This window comes from Mustela erminea, chromosome 6 (assembly GCF_009829155.1).
Source record: "Mustela erminea isolate mMusErm1 chromosome 6, mMusErm1.Pri, whole genome shotgun sequence".
NCBI classification, from domain to species: domain Eukaryota; kingdom Metazoa; phylum Chordata; class Mammalia; order Carnivora; family Mustelidae; genus Mustela; species Mustela erminea.
Window position 1 is genome coordinate 94,067,340 of NC_045619.1, and position 22,857 is coordinate 94,090,196.

General features: G+C 47.8%; 1 protein-coding gene across 1 annotated transcript; it reads right to left on the bottom strand.

Annotated features, from left to right (window-relative positions):
• Positions 1-520: 520 nt before the first annotated feature.
• LOC116593598 lies at positions 521-17,949 on the bottom strand. The gene is made up of 3 exons (XM_032347880.1): positions 17,929-17,949; positions 1,463-2,010; positions 521-755 (listed from the first exon to the last, which is right to left on the bottom strand). Exons 1-3 carry the CDS (start codon positions 17,947-17,949, stop codon positions 533-535), a joined length of 792 nt encoding a protein of 263 aa, XP_032203771.1. The 3' UTR covers positions 521-532.
• Positions 17,950-22,857: the final 4,908 nt, after the last annotated feature.

Here is a 22,857-nt window from a genome sequence, read left to right on the forward strand (position 1 = left end):
TCATGGAGCTTACCAGTCAAGGATTAGAGAATACTGTCTCTGAAGCAATTAGAGAAGAATTTATCAGCAGAAAATCAAGATACCCCATAGGGTTAGAGACCATGGGTGGCCATCACAAGCCCCTCACTTGGTTACAACCTCCCAGCCCAGCACCAATAGCCCTCCTCTCCTGGCCCACTGCTCCCTTCTTCCCCTAGGGCTAAGGGATTGAGCACCCCCCAAGCCCCTTGAGGGGTAATTCATCCCGTTGGAGCCTGACACATGATTTCTGCTTATTCTCTGCGGCCTTCCTCTAGTTTTCTGGGGATGTGGAGGAGGAGGAGGGAGGGACCAGTCGGCTGGATTATAGGGCTCCTTTGCCCATGACATTGCTCCAGTGAGGTTTTGGGTCCTAGTTTTGGGGGTCCTGTAGCTGAACGAGTAAGAAAAATGCTGATTGCTTGCAGTGTTGGTCTGTTGAAGAGGCAGACCACTAGCATTTTCTTTGTATTATCTCATTAAACGTACACAACAATCCTGGTAGGTGGGGACTTTATTCCACATAACAGTAGAAGAGACTAAGGAGCAGAGAAGTAAGGTCACGTGAGCTAGTCAACCAGCTAGTAACTGGTGCAAACCCAAGCCGTCTGCAGCATCCCCGATTGACGCCGTTGCCCGTGCTGCCAAACTGGCTCATTCTGGGAATTTCCCTTCTTGCCACAACATTAAGAACCATGCGGGAGGCCATTCTGCTCGAGGACCAGTTCCTCTCCTCCCTGTGTGAAGAGAGGGAGTTGGGATTCGAGAGAAGAGGAAATCCAGAAAAGACACTGCCATATCAGCTTTTTTCCCTTAATGCTCCCCAGGCAGGGAGCTCTGACTTTTGATTTGGCAGGTGTCTCTCTGGTCTTCTAATTAACACCAGAGTCCGCCTCCACCAGATCCCTGCCTATAGCTGCGGTCCATAACCCTGTGGCTCAGAGACCTGTCTGTCCTCTGGGAGAGCCAGGGAGGACAAAGCAAGGACCAACTCCGGGTGGAGTTTCCTGTGATATGTTCCCTTTGCCTCTTCTATAAAAAGCTCCAGTATGATCTACCCCATCTATGGTGGAGTCCAGGGTAGCAGAGTGTGCGGGAGGAGGAAAAAATCAAGCTGAAACAGCTCCTCTTTGCCTCCCTGGATTCTCTTCCAAAATGCTGTCAGCACTGCCAGTTGGAAAATATTTTTCTCCCTCCCTTTGTCTTCTTTCTTATTTAAAAAAAAAAAAAAAAAGCCATCTGGTGTCAAATTCACTCCTGGCACATCATAAAGGGTAGCACTAAAAATGTCCCTGAAAAACTAAAAGCAAAACCACAGCAGTACACATGGGATTTAATCTCAGCATCCTAGAATTTCAGAGTGGCCAGGGGCCTCGGGGATCCCACCTTTCCTGGTACATAGGAGGAAGCTTGAGGCTGGGGTGGGGGATGGGAGTTGGCTCACTCTCTCCAAAATGTTTCTTGAGCGCCTACTATGTTCACGAGGCACCCTTCGGCGTGGGAGACCGATCGTGAACAGAAAATCCAAAACTCCCTGCCGCCTTCAGAGGACGGTGATGGCTCTTGCCGGGTCCTGGGGCCTGCCTCTGCCCCGCGTTCCCCAGCGGCCCTGGGGGCGGGCGCCCGGCTTAGGCCATCGCAGCCCCGCGCTGCGCAGGCGGCCGCCCGCGTGGTTGTCACCTCCCGGCTGCGGGCGGGCCCGGGCGTCGGGTGGCGCCGCTTCCCCTGCCCGGTCGGCTGTTTACACTTGGGCGAAGTTCGCCGCGCGCCGCCCCAGCGCGGTCCCCGGCGGCTGTCGCCGTAATCTCCCGCCACTTCCTCTCGCCGCCGCTTGGGCTCCGCATTCCTCAAGGTTGAGCAACAACTTTCCCTCCGAGGGCGGCTGGGCTGGCGGCCAAAGGGGCACAGCCCGGGCCTCGGTGCCTCCCGCGGCACCCCAGGCGCGGGCCGCCAGTCTTTGCCCCCTCGCCCCCGCCCCGGGAGACGAGGCTGCTACGGGGTGGGAGGAGCGGGGCGCAGGCCCGGGGTGCAGCTCCGAGTTCCCGCCGGCTGTGGCGGGATTGCCTGAGCTCCGGGGGGGGGGGGGGGGGGGGGGGGGGGGGGGGGGGGGGGGGGGAGGCTGACCCTGGCCTTGATGGTGGAACTGCTGGTGCCCGCTGACCTCCCTGTCTGGCACCCTGCACGCGGAGAACAGTAAAGTTTGCTTCGAGTTTCTGCTCCAATTCTGAGGATTCTTTGACGACGGAGAGAGGAGGGTTTGGAGTAAATACAGAGAGAGGTCCTAACCCAGTTCTTGGCCTGAATGTGAATATTTACAGCAGTCGTATTAGTACAGGCACTTGAAATACACTCTCATGCCTACTGAGTTTCAACGTATTTCAGGGATTTCTTACTATTTCTCTTATTTTAGGAACTCGAAAGCCCAGACTTCTAGTTTCATGACTAGTTAGAAGCCCAGAAGGATTTAGCCCAATGGGGAACCCTCTCGGGAGCCACCTCAGGTCTGCTGAGCTCTCAGGTCAAGCAAAGCCCTTCCTGTCCGGTAATGTGACCAGGAACTGGCTCACCTTTCGCCACTAAGATGCTGAGTGCTGAAGCTAGAGTGGGAGGAGATACTATTAAGCTCTCAACCCACTTAAATACAAGCTCCAGTGGGGATTTGCCTGTTTTGTTTACTGCAGTATCCGGGGCTCTGAAAACAATGCTTGGTACATAGTAGATGCTCAGTAATTATTTGTTGAATGGATGAATGACTATAGTCCAGGTCTTCAGATTCTTAAGAATGAAATATGTATCCTTCCTTCTCGCTCCTTTACCTTCCGTTGAAACTCATGCTTTCTTTCTCTTCCTGCTTCTTAAAACTTGAGGTTACATTTTAAAGTCTCTGTGTGTGTGTGTGTGTGTGTGTGTGTTTTATTTTAGTTCATTTGGAATAATTTTAGGTTTACAGAAAAGTTGCAAAGATAGTATAAAGAGTTCCCATATACTCTTCACCCAGCTTCCCCCAAAGATAGTATCTTACATTACCCTGGTGCATTTGTCAAAAATGAATTAACATTGGTGCCATACTATTAACCAGACAACACACTTTTCTTGGATTTCATGTTTTTCCACTCATATCCTTTTTCTGTTCCAAGACCCGGTCTGGGATATCTCCTTGCATTGGGGGCTGGAAGCCTTTTAATGTGTAATCCAGATCTCATCATGTAGGGTCTCTCTCCTCTCGTCATGTAGGGCAATGATGCAGGAGGCAGAGTCCCTGGCACGGGACTGAGCTTCTTGTCTTGGGGGCCTAGGAAACACCTTGAGCCCTGGATTTCCTGAGAGTGATATTAAGGGATTCCTTCTGAGTCGGCTTGCTGGCTCTGGGAGCATCTGGTACAAATCTAGACCCAGAGGCCTGCCCTGGGTCCTGCCCCTCTACCCCCACCATGCTTATACCAGAAAGGAGATGGACATGCTGCTCCAGATGATCTGACCCGGGTCTGTATTTCCTCTGGGACCTGTCTCTTCCCTGTGCCCCTCATTGCTGGTCTTCATGAGGGATAGACCCCGTTCACTTCTGCACAGCCTCCCTCTCCTTTTCCCCCATCCTGGAATCCTCTCCTAGCCTGAAACCCTCAGGGAAGCAGCTGAGGATTCTCTTTGGGGCTATGTTACTTGCTCACAGCACACCGATGAGCTAGCCTTGGGACTGGAGATGAGTGAAGTGAGGGACAATTCGTTTACTCAGTTGACAAGGATTTATCGAGCCTGGTTGAGTCACAAAGTTGAACAGTTCTGATCCTTGCTCTCTAAGATCTTACGGTCTCGAGGAAGAGGCAGGCAATGTGAACTAATAATCAGGGGACACGTCTTTATAGCAACAATGTGCATACACACTTAGGGACAGAGCCTGGCCGCTTGGATGGTGGAGGCACATTGGGACAACTCCTGAGGTCATGCTTGAGTTGGGTCTTGAAAGATGGATAGAAATTGGTAGGTGCTGAGGAAGGGGTCGAGGAGAGGAGAGAAGGGCCCTCCCAGCAGACGTGAAAGCAGGTGTGAGAGTGCAGATGCCTCTAAGCTTGTTGGATCTGCGGAGTAGCCCGGTGTGCCTGGAGCATGGGGGTGTGTAGGAGGTGGCAGGAGAGAGACAAGCTGGATAAATAGAACAATCAGGTCTTAGGTTCCGCAGTTAGGAGTTTAAACTTGGTTTGGTGGCTATTGAGGGCTAGGAGCTCATTACTTCTTAGAATGGTCACTTGTGTTCCTCTTTGGAGCCTGGACTCTTGGTGAGAGGTAACGGGGTCTGAAACAGGGCAGTGGAGTTGGGGTGGAGGGGACAGACACCAGAGAGACTTAGAGGCAGGGCTCCGCCCGTGATTGGATAGTTGAGTAGGGTAAGGGGTAAGAGGAGTTAGGGTGAATTTAGAAGGAGTTCTGGTTTGCAGGATGAAGAGGAGAGGGATGGGGCGGGGTGGTGGGAGGTGCACGCACACATGAGCGTGTCGAGTGGGGGTGAGGGTGAGGGTGGGCCTGGCCAGGCCCTGGCCTCCTTGCCCAGAGGAGGCCCGTCTGGGGCCACGGGGGCAGTTGCAGAATGAGCCAGCTGAGGGTTGTTGTACTAGGGGGATCTGACCTGGGAGACCTTGGTTGGAAAGTGGGGAGTGGAGAGGGGGGGATCTGGAAGAGATGGGTGGGGAAAGAGAAGGGGTGCGGTTTGGTTCCGGGAACTGAGGAGTAGGTCACCGAGTCACTCCAGATGGAGAAGCCGGAGGAGGTCTCAGCACCCTCTAACGTGGGGACTGACTAGGTGGGGACTGGGCGGTCCATGGGGCCCGGAGTAAACACTCAGAGGTGAAGAGGTGAGCAGGTGCGGTGGCTCCCCTGCCTTTGGGCATTTCAGGACCTGCTGGGATTCTGGAAGTGGCTGAAGTTCGCCTGAAGAGCGCTCCCTCTGGTTGTGGGAGGGGCAGAGGCACCAGAAAACACCTGTGGGCACAGTTCAAGTCGCTGGGAAGGGACTTGTGGCAAACTTTTAGGAACTATCCTGGCGGAAGCCCTGATTTGTAGCTGGACACTGTCAAGAATTGTGAATATCTGTGATTTTGTCCTATTTATAAGCTAACAAACTGGCCCACGTCCTAGTTGCTGGCAGGAGCTGAGGCTCCTGGGCCAGAGATGAGGGACATTTTGTTGTTCTCAGCAGAAGCAGAAGAACAGCGGCAGCCTCGGTTCCCCGAAGGCTTCACAGAGGGGCCCAGATGAGGTCTGTACACACGTGGGCTGTATTTCAGGTGAGGGACGCAAGCGTGGGGAAACCGAATCTTTTATAATGGGCAGAATGCCTGTCCTTTGCTCTGGAGGGAGGCACCATATGCCTTCTGTGGATGTCGACGATCCCGGAAAGGATGGGCTGGAACTAAGGACTAGTCAGTGTTTCAATTGTAAGACGTGAAGAAATGGACTAGAACCGTGGAGAATTTTCTGCCGACAAACACATGGCCAGGGACACCAAACAATACGTTTCCCAGCTGCTCCGGCAGCTAGGTGTAACCATCTAAGTCGTGGTCTATGAAGTGCAAGCTTTTGTGTGGCAGCTTCTGGGAGATTGCCAAAAATGGCTTGCATGTACCCTGGGTTCCTTCTTCCCATTTTCTTTTTTCCTGATGGCTGGAATGTGGACATACTATTGGAGTGTGAACAGCCGTGTTGGGCCAGGAGTGGCACGTGAAGACTGAGGATGGCAGAGCCACAAGATGCAGGAGGTCCCTGTCTCTGATGGTACTGCTGGAACTTACAAACTAGGTCTGTGCCAATTGTATTCAGACTTCTTTACATGAGGGAAACGTAAACAGCCGTCTTGTTTCAGTTTTTTTTTTTTTTTTTTTTACTTTATGCAGCTGAATTTGATTCTAACCGATGCAAAGGGCTAGCACAGAGGAGGACCAACAGAGGGTTAAACCTGTCAGCTTAGAGAAGGGTCAGGGGCACTTTTCCCTCTTCCCCTCACCTCAGCCTCAGCCGTGACAGGGGGAGGGGATGGGAAGCTACCGCTGGCTTGTTCACCACCCACTGGTGATGCCCCATTCACAAGGGGGCCCAGGCTGGCCACGCGACCCAGCAGCGTCCATTTGAAGGCGGCAAGCAACAAGCTGGCTCCATTCACAAACCCTGTCCTCCTTTGAAAACCAATCACCGTGCAAAGCGTGACTGGGTGGTGGCCAGCACAGGCCCATCTGTCACGCCCTTTCAGAGCGCCAGGAGAAGGCAGCCGGCCTGGGCTAGCCGCCCCTTTCCCTTTGTACCCTAGGGACACGCACTGTAAGGAGATCACAGCGCCTACTGAATTATTCAGAGCTGCCCTGGGTGTCAGTTTTATTGTAAACATGCAGATTGCTCTGGGCTCCAAACTTCCAACCCTCCAGCTCCAGCTCCTTCCAGGATCTTTCCCTGGCTGCTTTGTGCCTGCGACTCGAGACTCCCCAGGTCTTGCGGGCCTAATTTGCTTTTGACTGGTTCCTACCTGCCGCCAGGCATGAAGGCCTTCGTGCCCTTTACCCACCACTTCTTCGGACCCCATTCTTTGCTCAGAGACTATCCTCCCCGCCACCCCAGCAGTCCTGCCTCTTCCTTGTCTCTTTCTGGCTTCGTTGCCTGAGCTGGTGACATCAGACTCTCCTGAGGGCCTGCCCATTGGGGACGTATTAATAGCTGATCCCCCATGTCTGTGGGGCTCCTGCTAGTCCCCAGGCCTCGGGAGACTTCGCGGTCTCCCCTCCCATTCCCGTGTTCTTGGCCCAGCTCAGCCTCTCCCCTTCCCCATGGCTCCTAGCTTCCCGGTTCTCTCTGGAGTTGGTCTGGAGAATACCCCCCAGCTGGTAATGAGGCAGAGATGGTAATGCACATTTAAGAGTAATGAAATGCAGTGATATTTCAGGCCTGACAGACCTATTTCTGGCAGCCTTAGAATTAAAGTGTGAGGCTTTGTACTGTAGCTGCTACTAGGAGCCTTCAGAGTTTTTCTAAAGATGTGAATAAAGCTTCCAGGGTTTCGGCTCAGATCACTGGGGCTATTTATCCTGCTGCTGCTTTCATTGTACCTTTTTATTTGAAATTTTAGAGCTTTTAGATGAAGGAAACACAGCAGCAAGTGCAAAGCATACAAAATATCCTGGTGGGGGGGAATGTCCTGGTTTTTCTCTGCAATTGTCCCTGCGGCTCTGAGGAGGAAGAGCTGCTATAGGGCTTCCGAGCAGGGGGAGACTTGCCTCTGTCTCCCCTCAGAGTGCGGTCCTCCTGGATTCTTGCCCTGTTGCAGCAGGGAGTGCGGCCTCTTGAGAAAGCTAGAGGAGGGAGTCCCTGCCACCAAGATTGATGGGGCTGGGCGTGGGCTGGCCCTCCCTCGCTGCCTCACTGCTGTGAGTTGAGTGGATACTGTGCTTGGTTGGGGAATGTGGTAGGAAGAAACAGATCCACTCTGGGTCAACAGTGACAGCTCATTTTTCCAACTCCAGCCAGAAAATCCAGCCTCCTCCTTCCCATCTCTGCACCCAACCCCATCCTCCCATGGCCACCAGGAAGATGACAGCCACCCACAAGGAGAGGCCACGTAGGGCAGTGGTGCAAGGCATGGGCTCTGGTGTCCGGCAGACCTGGGGGTGCATCCTGGCTCTGTGCACCAACTGCAGGGTCCGGGGCAAGCCACTCACCCTTTCTGGACTTTGGTGTTCCCATCTGTAAAATGGGGACAATGATGCATCATTTACTGTCCTTGGGATGTGTGCCACGTGGGAAGTAGCAATGTCTATTATTAATATATTGAAGCTGTCTTGGGAGTCAGGAGAGCTTGGTTTCCTTCCTGGCATGGCCACTCATGGGCCATGTCCCTTCTCCCCGCCACAGCATGGAAAGAGAAGGGGCTTAGGGTCAGACAGAACTAGGTTCCGACCCCATCTCCCTCTTCTTTTGGCTTGGGCAGGTTGCTTTTCCTCCATCCCAGTTTCCTCGTCTGACAAAACAGTGATCATGCGCTCTTGCCTCAAAGAGTTGTGGTAAGGGCTTGATGAGATCCTCTTAACTCAGAATCCACATGGTGCCTGGCAAATGGTAGTTGTTGTGTCAGTAATGGCCCTCTTTCCCCTTCCCTTCTCCTCCCTCTGCTTCTGTTCAGAGGGAAGGTTCAGATCCAGCCACCAGTTCACCGGAAATGCAGGAGGAAGATAAGCATGTCAAATGTCAGCAGGCAAGGGGAGATGGCAAAATCCAGAATTGGGGAAATTCCAGAGGAGAGATGACCCAGAATCTTCAACGAGTAAATGACATGAGAGAGAAAGAGGGAGAACCAAATGGAATGTGTGGATCCTGATTTGAACAAACCAACTGGGAAAAACTAAGAGACTAGTACGGAAATGGGGCTAATGGCTGGGTATTTGGTAACATGAAGTAATTGTCATTATTTTTTAGCTGTAATAATGGTATTGTGATTGCAGTTAAAAAGTCTTTATCTTTTAGGACACATACAGAAGAAATGACAGATTAAGCGAAACAGCGATTGGGATTTGCTTTAAAGTCATGCTGTGGAGTAGAGCGAGGAGGGGGTGGGTATTGGCCATGTGGATAAACAACTGAAGCTGGGTAATGGTAGATGGGGTTTTGTTAAACTACTTTCTCTCATCTTGTATATGTTTGAATATTTTCATTAAAAAAAAAAAAGGCAGTGATCCTTTCTAGACGGGAAGTGTCTTCTCCCATCTGTTTCTTCCTCGGCATCCTCCCAGCCCCGCCCTCGGCTCCTGCCGCCTTACCCGTGCCTGGACTGTCTGTGACGACAGCCTCCGATCGCCTCCCAGACTTGGGTCTCTCTCCCTTCCAATCTCCTTCCCATTCTGCCACCAAGCTACCTTCCTAAAACACGAATCAGATCAAGTTACCTCCTTGCTTAAAAACCTTTTGGAAGCTCCTTATTGCCAGTCATCTATTATAGTCTAAAATCCTTATGATTTTATGATTTCACTGAGTAAACTCAGCGTTCCTGCCCAGTTCCTATTCTGGTATAGTTGTCACCCTCTCATGAAGCCTGGCTGTGCTCACACTGGTCAGGCATTCTCTGACCTCCGGAACTTCTCTTACACGGCTCTCTATTCGGTGGGTCCTCTCCCTTGACCCTAGCTTCATTTTTTGAAGACCAAAGTATTTTTCAAGGCTCAGTTCAAACGTTATTCGTCTTCATGCTTTCTGGAAGTCTTTACACTCTTCACCAGATATCTCTGCCTCTCTGCCTTCTGGCATATCTTCTGGTAGAATCTCACTTCCTGGCTTTCTGAGGATGGATGGGGCCATGTGACCAGTTTCAGCCAATGAGTTATACATGGAAGTCATACATTTCATTCCTGGGCCAAGAATTCAGTTGCTAATTCAAAACCCTCTGGAGCTCTCCTTCTCTCTGGCTCAGCAATATCCAGATATCAGCTGCTCCCTCGGGCTGGGTTCTGGCTTGAGCATGATGCCACGGACTAGAAACTCCTGTCCACCACGAGGTCTATGTAGTGTGGAATAAATTAGTCTGAGGGGTTATTTGTTTCTTCAGCATAACCTGGTCTATCCTGACTAATACTGCTTCCCTCTCTGATTTGGAATCAACTGTGCTATTATTCTCTGAATATTATTCTCTGAATAGTTTTGCCTTATCATCCTGTATAAGTAACATGTCTGGATAATACAGCCCTGGGGGTAAGGAATTCTATTTTATGGTCTTTGCATTCCAGTCCCTGGCACTCGGCATGGTGCCGTGCAGAGCAGAGGCATGAACTGAGTACCTGGCAGTCTGTGGTTGGGATGGGTATAGGCAGGGATGTGTAGGGGTTAAGATGTCCCATTCTTGTGAGGGGGCCCCCACATGCATTAGTCATGAAACTGTGATGGTTTGGAGATAGAGCTGGAATCTGGCTTGGATATTCTCAATGGATGGTATGCCCAGCCCCAGGCGATGGATCAATACTGGTCTAAGGCAGTCACAATAATTCCCTTCCCTTGTGGTTATGATTAGTTCACACGTGGGCACACAGTCTAGTTCCAGATGATGAGCTGTAAGGGGAAGTCCCAATCCATCCCTGAAAAACAGAGAGGGATGAGAAATGCACCTAGTCTCTCCTAATTTGGATCTCCCCAAAAGCAGAGACTGAGAGAGGACTCAAATGCTGATAGTTTATGTGGGAGGGGACCCCAAGGAGCAGGAGAGACAATGCAGAGAGGATGAAACAGGAGAGAAAGACAAGCCAACAAAGGGTGCATTTCTGAACTTGTTCCACTGGGGCTCGATCCTGCTGGATGTCCACTGAGGGACATCAGAATTGTCCCTCCAAATGGCAGGAGGCCAGGGCATTTATCTAATGACTTTCATTGGTTGCCAGTGGCCCCTAATTATATTGGAACTGGATGTTCACCGGTGACTTCTCAATGGCCAGAAATTGGGCACATTTCATCTAATTCCTTCTTTGCTGTGTTGTCCCCTACTTCCTGCTCCTGAACTCTCTTCTGGTCTCCTTCCAATACTTCTCTGCAGCCTCTCTGACCATGTCTTTTTGATTTCCTTCCCAGGCTTCTTTTCCTTTTTCCACTCTGTGGATAGTCTCCTGGATTCTATTCTGGTCTTCCCCACTTCTGCCCACTCTTGCTGGGCAAATCAATTCATGAAATGGTTTCATCTGTTTCTATTGTGATGCCAGCTCCCAAATCCACCCCCACCCCCCAACTTTCTCTCCTGAGTTCTGCAGGCTTACATCTATTTATCTATCTAGCAAATATTTATTGTGCAGTTTGAATATGCCAGGAGTTGGGATAAAGCAGTAAATAGGAACTCACCTTCTAGGAGTGCTAGACAACGTGGAGAGCTAATAAGCAAAATTCAAATAGGTAAGTAAACCAGATAATTTTAGATAGTGATCAGCATTACACAGACAATGAAACAGGTCAATGTGACAGAGTTTGTGTGTGCATGTGTTTGCACTATTTTACAGTGACTGCTTACAGGGGTAGCATTTGAGCAGAGATCTAGTACAGGCATACCTCGGAGATATTGCTGGTTCAGATCCAGACCACCTTAGTAAAAAGAATATTGCAAAAAGGGAATACCACAATAAAGTGAGTCAAATGAATTATTTTATTTCCCCATGCATATTAAAGTTGTGTTTACACTATACTGTAGTCTATTAAGTGTGCAATAAGATTATGTTTTTAAAAAAACTGATGTATTTACCTTAATTAAAAATATTTTATTGCTGGGTACCTGGGTGGCTCAAGTCATTAACTGTCTGCCTTCAGCTCAGGTCATGATCCCAGGTCATGATCCCTGGGATTGAGCCTGGCATCGGGTTCCCTATTCAGCTGGAAGCCTGCCTCTCCCTCTCCCTCTCCCACTCCCACTAGTTGTGTTCCCTCTCTTGCTGTGTCTCTCTCTATCAAATAAATACACAAAATCTTTAAAGAAATTACTTCATTGATACAAAATGCTAGCCATCATCTGAACTTTAGGCAAATCATAATCTTTTTGCTGGTGGAGGGTCTTGCTTTAATGTTTATGGCTGCTGACAGATCAGGTTGGTGAGTGCTGAAGGTTAGGATGGCTATGGTAATTTGGGAAATGGTAAAATGAGACAATAATAAGGTTTGTTGCATCATTTGACTTTTCCTTTTATGGATGATTTCTCTGTAGCATGTAATGCTGCTTGATAGCGTTTTACCCAAAGTCAGACTTCTTTCCAAGTTTGAGTCCATCCTCTCAAGCCTGCTACTGCTTGACCAACCAAGTTGATGCGATATTCTAAGTCTCTTCAACTATCTTATTCCACAGTCTTCACAGCATCTTCACCAGGAGTAGATTCCATCTCAAGAAACCACTTTCTTAGTTCATCTGTAAGAAGCAATTCCTCATCCAGGGAAGTTTTATCATGAAATTGCAACAACTCAGTCCCATCTTCAGGCTCCACTTCTAATTCTGGTTCTCTTGCTATTTCCATCACATCCGCAGTGACTTCCTCCACTGGTCTTGAACCTCTCAAAGCTTTCCTTGAGAGCTGGAACCAACTTCTCCTAAACTCCTGTTCATGTTGATATTTTGACTTCTCATGCATCATGACTGTTCTTAATGGCATCTAGAGTGATTAATCCTTTCCAGAAGGTTTTCAATTTACTTGGCCCAGATCCATGAGAGAAGTCACTATCTATGGGAACTATAGCCTTTCAAAATGTATTTCTTAGGGGCACCTGGGTGGCTCAGTCATTAAGCGTCTGCCTTTGGCTCAGGTGATAATCCCAGGGTTCTGGGACAGAGCCCCGCATTGGGCTCCCTGCCCAACAGGAAGCCTGCCTCTCTCTCTCCCGCTTCCCCTGCTTGTGTTCCCCCTCTCAGTATGTCTCTCTGTCAAATAAATAAATAAAATACAAACACCTCAAATGTATTTCTCAAGTAATAAGACTTGAAAGCCCAGATGACTCCTTGATCCGTGGGCTGCAGAGTGTACGTTGTGTTAGCAGGCACGAAAACAACATTAACCTCATTGCGCATCCCCATCAGAGCTCCTGGGTGACCAGGTGCATTGTCAATGAGGGTAATATTTTGAAAGGAATCTTCTTTTCTGAGAAGTAAGTCTCAACAGTGGGCTTAAAATAGTCACTAGACCATGTTATAAATAGGCGTGCTGTCATTTAGGCCTTGCTGTTCCATTTACAGAGCACAGGCAGAGTGGATTCAGCATAACTCTTCAGGGCTCTGGAATTTTCAGAACGGTCAGGGAGCACTGGCTTCAACTTCAAGTCATCAACTGCATTGGCTCCAACCAGAGTCATTCTGTCCTTTGAAGCCAGGCATTGACTTTTCCTCTTGAGCTATGAAAGTCTAGATAGCATCTTCTTATAAAGGCTGTTTCATCTACATTGAAAATCTGTTCTTTAGTGTAGCCCCCTTCATTAATGGTCTTAGGTGGATCTTCTAGATAACTTGCAGCAACTTCCCCATCAGCACTCGCCGCCTCACCTTGTGCTTTGATGTTACAGAGACGGCTTCTTTCCTTGGGCCTCATGAACCTCATGAACCAACCTCTGCTAGCTTCCAACTCTTCTCCTGCAGCTTCCTTATCTCTCTCAGCCTTCATGGAATTGACGAGACTTAGGCCCTTGCTCTTAATTATGCTTTGGATTAAGGGAATGTTGTGGCCGGTTTGATCTTCTATCTAAACCACCAAGCTTTCTCCATTATCAGCCATAAGGCTGTTACCCGTTCCTACCATTTGTATATTCACGGGAGTAGCACATCTAATTTCCCTCAGGGACTTTTCCTTGCCTTCACAACTCAGCTAACTCTTTAGAGTAAGAGGCTAGCTTGTAGCCCATCGTGGCATTTGACCAGACTTCCTCACTAAGCTCAGTCATCTCTAGCTTTTGATGTAAAGTGAGAGACACGTGACTCTTTCTTGCACTAGAACACCGCGAGGCCATTGCAGGGTTATTCATTGGTCTGATTTCAATATTGTTGTGTCTCAGGGAATATGGAGGCTGGAGGAGAGGGTGAGAGACCGGAGAACGGCCAGACAGTGGAGCAGTCAAGAACACACACAACTTTTATTGATTAAGTTTGCCATCTTTTTTTTTTTTTTTTAAGATTTTATTTATTTATTTGACAGAGAGCAAGCATGAGAGAGGGAACACAAGCAGGGATAGTGGGAGAGGGAGAGGCAGGCTACCTGCTGAGCATGGAGCCCACAGGGTTCGATCCCAGGACCCTGGGATTATGACCGAGCTGAAGGCAGATGCCTAACGGCTGAGCCACCCAGGTGCTGCAAGTTTGCCATCTTATATAGTTGCAGTTTATGACACCCCTGAACAATCACAATAACACATCCAAGATCACTGAGCACAGATCATCATGACAAACCAAAATGTGACACAGAGACACGAAGTGGATAAACAACACCAACAGGCTTGCTTGATGTGGGTTTGCCACAAACCTTCAATTTGTAAAAAACGCCACAACCATCTGAGCCAGGTGCAGCAAAGCCAAGTGCAATAAAATGAGGTCCACATGTTGTGGTGTCTGTCATCTGCGGCTGTGCAAGTGTGAAGGCCACAAACTTACGAGTGCGCTTGAGGATGAGAAGGAAGGTCAGTGTGGTGGGAGCAAGGTCAGCACAAGGTAGCCTGGTGTGTGTGAGAAGACCTGAAAAATGGCAGGAGCCAGGTCAAGTACAGCAACGTGAGCAAGTTTTCATCAAATCCCCAAGGGATGCTTACTTAGGCTTTTGCACACATTTGAGAACTGAGGACGATGGAGAAAGAGAACTTGGCATTGGAAAAAAACTCCATTTCAAAGTTCTTCTTCTTTTATTTTTTAAAAAAGATTTTATTTAGGGCGCCTGGGTGGCTCAGTGGGTTAAGCCGCTGCCTTCGGCTCAGGTCATGATCTCAGGGTCCTGGGATCGAGTCCCGCATCGGGCTCTCTGCTCAGCAGGGAGCCTGCTTCCCTCTCTCTCTCTCTCTCTGCCTGCCTCTCCATCTACTTGTGATTTCTCTCTGTCAAATAAATAAATAAAATCTTTAAAAAAAAAAAGATTTTATTTATTTATTTGACACAGAGAGAAAGCAGAAGCAGAGGGAGTGAGAGAGGGAGAAGGAGAAGCAGACCCCCCCACTGAGCAGGGAGCTGGATGCAGGGCTCAAGTGGGGCTCGATCCCAGGACCCTGGGATCATGACCTGGCCGAAGGCAGATGTTCAACCACCTGAGCCACCCAGGAGACCCCAAAGTTATTCTTAAAAAAGTGGTTCTAGACAAACCATAAGTGACTTTTAATCTCACAAAACAAACTGAGGGTTGCTGGGGGGAGGGGGTTTGGGAGAAGGGGGTGGGATTATGGACATTGGGGAGGGTATGTGCTTTGGTGAGTGCTGTGAAGTGTGTAAACCTGGTGATTCACAGACCTGTACCCCTGGGGATAGAGTATTATGCCTCCATCAGAAAGGATGAATACCCAACTTTTGTAGCAACATGGATGGGACTGGAAGAGATTATGCTGAGTGAAATAAGTCAAGCAGAGAGAGTCAATTATCATATGTTTTCACTTATTTGTGGAGCATAACAAATAGCATGGAGGACATGGGGACTTAGAGTGGAGAAGGGAGTTGGGGGAAATTGGAAGGGGAGGTGAACCATGAGAGACTATGGACTCTGAAAAACAATCTGAGGGTTTTGAAGGGACGGGGGGTGGGAGGTTGGGGTACCAGGTGGTGGGTATTATAGAGGGCACGGATTGCATGGAGCACGGGGTGTGGTGCAAAAATAATGAATACTGTTATGCTGGAAATAAAAAAAAAAAAAGTGGTTCTAGAAAGTGTAGAACATACACAAGTTTAAAATACTACCACATCCTCTTACATGCCCATCACCCATCTTCAACACCATCAACTTAATTTTACAAAGCAAACTGAAAGTAGTAGCCAGGAAGGAAGGAGGAAAACCAGGGAAATGCTGTGTCCATGAAGCATGTCAGAGAGAGAGAGAGAAAGAGAGAGAGGTAATCAGTGGGGAATTAAGGCAGAAAGGTTGTGTATGCTTAGCAGGGGTCATACATCCCCATCCATGGGGACCCCACAGTGACACAGCGAACATGGTGGTTATGTGCGGGCAGCTTCCCTTCAACCTGTGTCCCCTGTTTCCTCTTTCAGACGATCTTCAGTGGCTACTGTATGGATGAGAGCCGGGGATGAGGTTTGGATCTGGGTTCAGGGAGTTTATCTGGGGAATGATAGCAAGGGGTTTGGAGAGTTTTATCTGGGGGGTGATTAGGGGTTCATGGAGTTCATCTGGGGAATGATAGGGGCATTCAGGGAGTTTATCTGGAGGGTAATCGGGGAGCAAGGGGAGTGAGGCAGGGAAGGAGCAAAAGCATGAAGAGTGTGTTACTGAGCTGGTCAGCACTGTGGGTAACTGGGGCTCAAACTGGCTGACCATAACCTGAGAAGTTCCTAGGTAGAAGGTATCTCAAATTGTCCCTCAGAAGCCCAGAAGGCTAGGCCTTCTATTCAGTGGACTCTCACTCCCATTTCTGGAGGGTTGTGCCAGGAACATCACCCTCCTGTATTTCTGGGCTGCTCTGCATGCTGGCTGAGGGAATGCACCAGGTTCATGCAGCAGAAAGCCGGAGATGCGGTGGCTGCTGAGGGGGGCTGCTGTCAGTGCATGGGGGTCTGTTTGCTGCAGCCACAGCCCAATCCACGGTGGGCCACGGACACATAGTGTGGAGCTAGTCTAAAGTTGTCTCCTGCAGCTCCTGCCACCTGCACAACAGAATCTGAACTCCTTATTGTGACACTGGCCTCCCTCTCTTACCGAGTTCTGAAACCTGGAAGTCATTCTAAATGCTTCTCTTAGCACCCTCGTCCTTGTTTGCTGCCACCGTCACCCCCTTAGAACAGATAGTCATTCCTTGAGGACCATGATGATGACCTCTTCACCTTTTATTAAGTACAGGGATACCAGATAAATGATGTGTTATGAAAAGTTCACGGTGCTGTAAGCACAAAGGAGCGCACAGAAGGGAATCCCCCCCACCCCCCAGTACCAGAGGCTCAGGGAAAACTTCTGGAAGGAGTGATGAAGAAGCTGGACTCTGAGGACTGGGTAGGAATTAGCCAAGCTTACAGGTTTCAGACAAAGGGAAGAGCAAGTGTGAAAATTCATGAAGAGCCAAGCAAATTTAAAACACTGAAGGGAGGTTGGATCATTTCAAGTATGAAGGAGAGAGAGAGAGAGAGAGCGAGATAGATTGGAGGTAAACAGTGGCCAAATCATGCAGAACCTGGAAAACCTTATTTAAGAATATTGACTTTATTCTAAAGAAAATGGGAAACCTGAAGGATTGAAGCAGGAGAGTGTTGGGACTGAGTTGGAGTTTTAGTAAGAATACTTTAAGTATGGGAAGAAGTAAGTGCATCACACAAGATTAGAGGAAAAGAGCAGTTGGGGGAGGGTGGCCGTTGACCACGCAGTAGAGGATGGAGTTCTAGACTAGGGCAGTGGCAGTGGGGATGGAGAGAAATGGATGAATTGTAGAGATATTTAGGGGTAGGCTCAGAAGGACATGGAGGTGGGAAATGAGAGCATGGGAGAAGTCTGTGGTGATGCCCAGGTTTATGGCTTGGCAAATGGGTGGTGCATCAGTTAGCATGGGTTATGCTCTATGGTAGCAACAAACATGCTCCCAATCTCAGTAGCTTAATATAGCAAAGGTTTACTTCTCATTCTTGCTGTGTAGCCATCACAGATTGTAAAGAGAGTTTCCTGTTATCAGGGACCAGTGTGACAGAGGCTGTGTCTCAGTACATGCTTCCATAGTCACTTGAAGGCAGCAAAAGGGGATGTGGCCAATCCTTTAAAATTAAAACTCAGTGGGGCCGCGGTGGCTCAGTTGGTTAAGCATCTGCCTTAGACTCAAGTCATGATCTCAGGTTTCTGGGACTGAGTCCTGTGTTGGGCTCCTGCTCAGTGAGAAGCCTGCTTCTCCCTCTGCCTGCTGCTTCCCCTGCTTGTGCTCACTGTCAAATAAATAAAATCTTAAAAAAAATTTAATACTCAGTGTTCTTTAGCCAAAACGAGTCTCATGGCCTCCCCTCATTTCAAGGGGGGCAGGGACATGCAGTCCTACCATGGGATTGGCAGGGGGGGAATTGGACATGTCAGGTGAGTGACACCAGGAACTGCCACGGATGGAGAGTGACGGCGCTATTCACTGAGATGCGGAAATGGGTAGGACCAGTTCTGGGATCCTGCACCTCTCCAACACATCCTGCGTTCTGTGGCCAGAATCCTTTTCCCAAAACAAAAGTCTCATGTCATTCTCTTTTCAAATCTCTTTAGAATCCAAATCCCACTCCCCTACCTGGTAGCTGTGTAAACCCATAGCGCGGTCAAGGGTCTTAGCACTTGCCTACCTGCCCAGCTCCGTCTGCTGGCATTCCTCTCTGTCCCAGCCACCTTCTCCCCCTTTATTCTCCAGCAGGACTCAGAGTGCCCTGAATATGCCTCACTTTCTCAGCCTCCAGACCCTCACGCGTGCTTTTTTCTCTGCCTGGAATGCCCTCCTTCCCTCTTTGCCTCCCTACGCATCTGGAAAGCTTCTATTCCTCCTGTGAGAAGCCTTTCTATATTCCTCCAGGCAGACTTAGGTGCACCTTCTTTTATTCCGCTGGTTCATGTTATCCCCATTTCTATGACAGTCCTGACTTTATTTTGATAATAGCATTTAGGTGTATGTTTCCCTCTGTATGTGGCTTCTAAACTCCTTATTTGTTGTCTACTCAGTAGCTATTCCTTACACCTTGCCACAGTACACGGGTTCCCTCAGAGGATTCACTTATTCCCAGCGAAGGGATTCAGGTAGGATGGACTCCTGACCCCAGCTATCCCTCAGTTAATCAATACATCGACCTAAGTGGCTGGTTCAGGGATGGGTACTTGACCCATTTTAAGGAAATGGGAGAACACGAGTCTTGGGACTTGTAAAGCAGGTACGAGTATGAAGATGTGAGTCTGGAATTGCTGAGCCCTTTGATGACTCCCGTGGGAGGACCTGGAACTGCTAGAAGGCCACCATAGGAAACAAGGTGATGAAACCACCATGAAAGGCTGTGTGGCACAGGGAGGAAACAGATTCCTTGGTGACATGTGTGAACTCTTGGATCAAGCATTGCTCACAGCCAGCTCTTCCTCAGGACTTCAGAGTAATGTGAACCAATACCTTCTCCTTACTGCTTAAGCTGGTTGAGTTGGATTTTTGTTTCTTGCCACCTAAAGAGTCCTCACTAGTACAGAAATCAGTAACACGAGTGTGGAGGCATTTCAAGAGGGAGGAGCTCCCCCCCGCCAAAGTGAAGTTGGTTCAACCAAGGAGGCAAGATGAAGAGCAGTAAGAACCCCTGTATCTTGGGTTGAGAAATTGGTAATCTGATATAGCTAGTTATACGGTTTCCTATTATATCTTGGGAGGCAGATCATGTGCCTGCTGTAGCTGTAGCTGAGATTCTGGAAACTGGCAGGACTGGAAAATCCCCCAACTTTTGCCTCCAGGTACATTACGATAAGCAGAAACAGGGGTGGGGGAATACATTGCATGAGATAAGACTGGGATATGGATTAATCCGGCTCCCTAGCCCTTTCTTCAGCACCTCCTGTTTTCTACACCTCCAAAGGGAATTATCAATCCCATCAGAGATGTAGGTGGGATATCAGGCTACAGGTAAGGACCAGACTCAAGGTGCCTTCCCAGTTGTTCTAAGGTATAGTTCAAAATTAAATGTAAGGCTGAATGTCTGGAGGAACGCTAAGGCCCATTTCGTACCAGACTCCAGACCTAGACTAGTCTCAGCAAGATCTCTGGTTTTATATACTTGCTCATAGAATATGTCAGAAGCAAATAGACTAGAAGCCTATCAATGGAGTTGTAGTGCCAAAGAAACTCTATGCCCAGATGAGTGTCTAAAGACTTTTCAACTCTTAGATCCCCCAACACAGTGAATCAACCTTCATAGAAATAAAACATTAAAGAACTGTAATTCTTACAGTTTATATGTACATATGAATTTTATCTAAGGTGTCAATTTTGGGTTTCATCCCCCTCAAATATGATTCCTTTCCTCTGAGATTGGTCTCAGGAATAAGCATTATTGATAAATGTCCCTGATGATTCACATCAGCAGGTGACGAGGGAACCTCACTTTGGGAGACATTGCATTTAGGGTAATATTAAATTCCTTATGGACAGGCAGCAGGACTTCTTTTGTCTTCACAGTATCTTGCACTGTGTAGGGCACACAGAATGGGAGCTTGGCAGGGTCTTGTCTACTAAACCTGAAAAGCCTGGGTTTCCAGAGCCAAGGTGGTTTTGGGAAGTGTGTAGACTATGACTCCAAAGACTGATCTCCCTGAATTCCTGCCTCCTGCTCCTTGATTCTTCTTTGCACCTATTGGGGCAGCCATATCCAGACACTAAGTGGGCAGAGAATATATCTTGTATCTTTTCTCAGTGCCCCTTATGGAGGCAGAGAGCTCTGCATACATCTGTGGGGGTGAGGAATGTGTCAAATACTGGAGAGAGTGTTTACTGGGTTTCTCATGTTTATTTTCTTCCTTCCACCACACCTCAGGATAGGGAGTGTTCTGAGAGCCTCAGTGAAGCAATTATACATTTCTGGCATGTTGGGTGACTTGTGTCTCAACTTCACACACCATCAAAGGCCTTGGAATTGTCAAGGTCAGGATATTTAAAACCACATTCTTGGGAGTGTTCTGGACACTGCCAGCTCAGCTCAGGAAGAGAGACGTGCCCAGAGGACAGCTGTCAGGGTTAGTGCCCACAGTTTATGGCAGGTCTAACAGCATGCAGCAGTTATGGGTATGGCTGTGTTGTTATTTAGTTCTAGTTGGTGATTGCCAAGTGACCACAGATTTCTCTTTATTCATTCTCCTAAACATTTAATTCAGCACCTACTGTATGCCAGACACCAGGGAGGATACAAAGATGTGTAGGCACAAATTTACCCCAAATGAGCTCACAGACCAGAAAGGAACATAGTGGTCCTGCAGAGACTCATGAACAATAATCACACCCACAGGCAGGGTATTATAAGCTCACTAAGGAAGGATATACAACTTGGAGTGGTGGAGATGATGGAAGGGCATAGGAAAATCTTCTGGGAGTAGGGTCTTGGGCTGAATATATAAACTGAAGTAAGTTAACCAGGCCAACTTCAGTTTCTGGCCAAGATGGAATAACAGGGGTGGAATTTACCCTACCACCTGAAGCAATGAGAAAGTTGTACAATATATGTGAAACAATGGTTTTGGACATTAGCACAGGACAATGGTCCTCAGGAGAGGGAATACAACCCAGGTGAGCCCTGAAATTGTTTCAGCCTACTGTCTTGAGAGAGTTCCTAGGGTGTAGCACAAAAAGGAGGACACAGGTGAAGTTCAACAGTTTCTCAGAGTTGAGGAGATGGACCAGGGAATCTAGGGAGGCCAAGGCAGCTATAGTTTTCAGGGCAGAATACCAGAGAAGAGTGAGGCACAGAGGAGGGAAGGATGAGAGGAGAGAGGGAAATAGAGAAAGAGATAGGAAAGGAGATATCCAGAAATCTGCAGAGGGTTCCTTTGAGTCTTTTGCTGAGTATTGGTCAGAGCATGTGTATATGGAAACCACCTGAGTGAGGGAAACAACCATGAGAAAAGGAACACAGGAATTAATCTCTGGAGCTCACACAAGGCAAAGAATAATTTGTATTCACTAGCCAGAATGGCAAACCTCATACATCACAAGACATCAGACAGAATACTCAGAAGGGGATTACCTCAGTCGTGGGGCAAAATTAACTCTTGACTAAGGAATATGCTGGTTCCAACTAACAAAACTTAAAAACAAGCCTTAAAAGTATCAAACTGCTTTCAAGTAACTTAACTGTGTCCCAAAACAAAGCTCAAGAGTATTTATAGGAATTTACAGGACAAACATGTCCAGCATCTAACAAGGTAAAATTCACAATGTTTGCTATTCAGTTCAAAATCACTAGGTATGCAAATAATCAAGAAAATATGACCTGTGACAAAAGAAAGAAATCAATCAATGGAAGCAGACCCAGAAATGACATATATGTTAGAATAAGGACATCAGTAGACATTAGTTGACAAAGACATATAATGTTCAAGAAAGTAAAAGAAAGATTAAACATGTTAAGTAAAAGCATGGCAGATATAAAAAAGATCCAAATCGGGGTGCCTGGGTGGCTCAGTGGGTTAAAGCCTCTGCCTTCAGCTCAGGTCATGATCCCAGGGTCTTGGGATTGAGCCTCACATCAGGCTCTCTACTCAGCAGGAAGCCTGCTCCCCACCCCCACCGCCTGCCTCTCTGTCTACTTGTGATCTCTGTCTGTCAAATAAATAAATAAATCTTAAAAAAAAAAAGAAAAAAAGATTCAAATCAAACTTCTAGAGATGAAAAACAATATGAAGTGCAAAAACACCCTGGATGGGATTAACATCAATTAGACACTGCGGAGGAAAACACTGGTAAATGTAAAGACATAATTATAGAGACTATCCAAAATGAAATACAGGGGGGAAAAAAGACTAAGGAAAGGAAAAAAACAAAACAAAACAAAACAAAACAGAACATCAATAATCTCTGAGAAGACTCCTGGGACCTAACATATGTGTAATTGGAGTTTCAGAAAAAGGAGGAGGGCAGAAAATATAATAAAAAAAATAATGATGGTAAGCAGCTGCCTTCGGCTCAGGTCATGATCCCAGCGTCCTGGGATCGAGTCCCACATCGGGCTCCTTGCTCAGCAGGGAGCCTGCTTCTCCCTCTGCCTCTGCCTGCCATTCTGTCTGCCTGTGCTTGCTCTCTCCCCCTCTCTCCCTCTGATAAATAAATAAAATCTTAAAAAAAAAATAAGGATGGTTAAGTTGGAAGAGCATGAGACTGCTCATCTCAGGGTTGTGAGTCTGAGCCTCATGTTGGGTGTAGAGATTACTTAAAAGTAAATAAGTTAATAAAAATTTTAAAAATGACCCAATATATTCCAAATGTCATGAAAACTATAAACCCAAGAGGGTCAAAGAACCCCTAGCACAAGAAACTGAGCTGTATAAAGGCCCATCATAATCAAACTGCTTAAAAGCAATACTAAATAGAATATCTTACAAACAACCACAGGGAAAAAGACATCACGTATAAAGGAACAAAGATAAAAATGACAGCAGACTTCTTTTAAAAATAATGAAAGCCAGGGGTCAATGGAACAACATCTTTAAA

Excerpts from the sequence above, each read along its gene's own strand:
- LOC116593598 (XM_032347880.1), bottom strand. The coding sequence starts at position 17,949 with ATGGGTTTACACAGCTACCAG. Across the intron at positions 2,011-17,928 it reads TGGGTTTACACAGCTACCAG|CAGCCTCGTCTCCCGGGGCG; the intron begins GTAGGGGAGTGG and ends CCCACCCCGTAG. Across the intron at positions 756-1,462 it reads CAAGAAACATTTTGGAGAGA|GGAGGAGAGGAACTGGTCCT; the intron begins GTGAGCCAACTC and ends CTCTTCACACAG.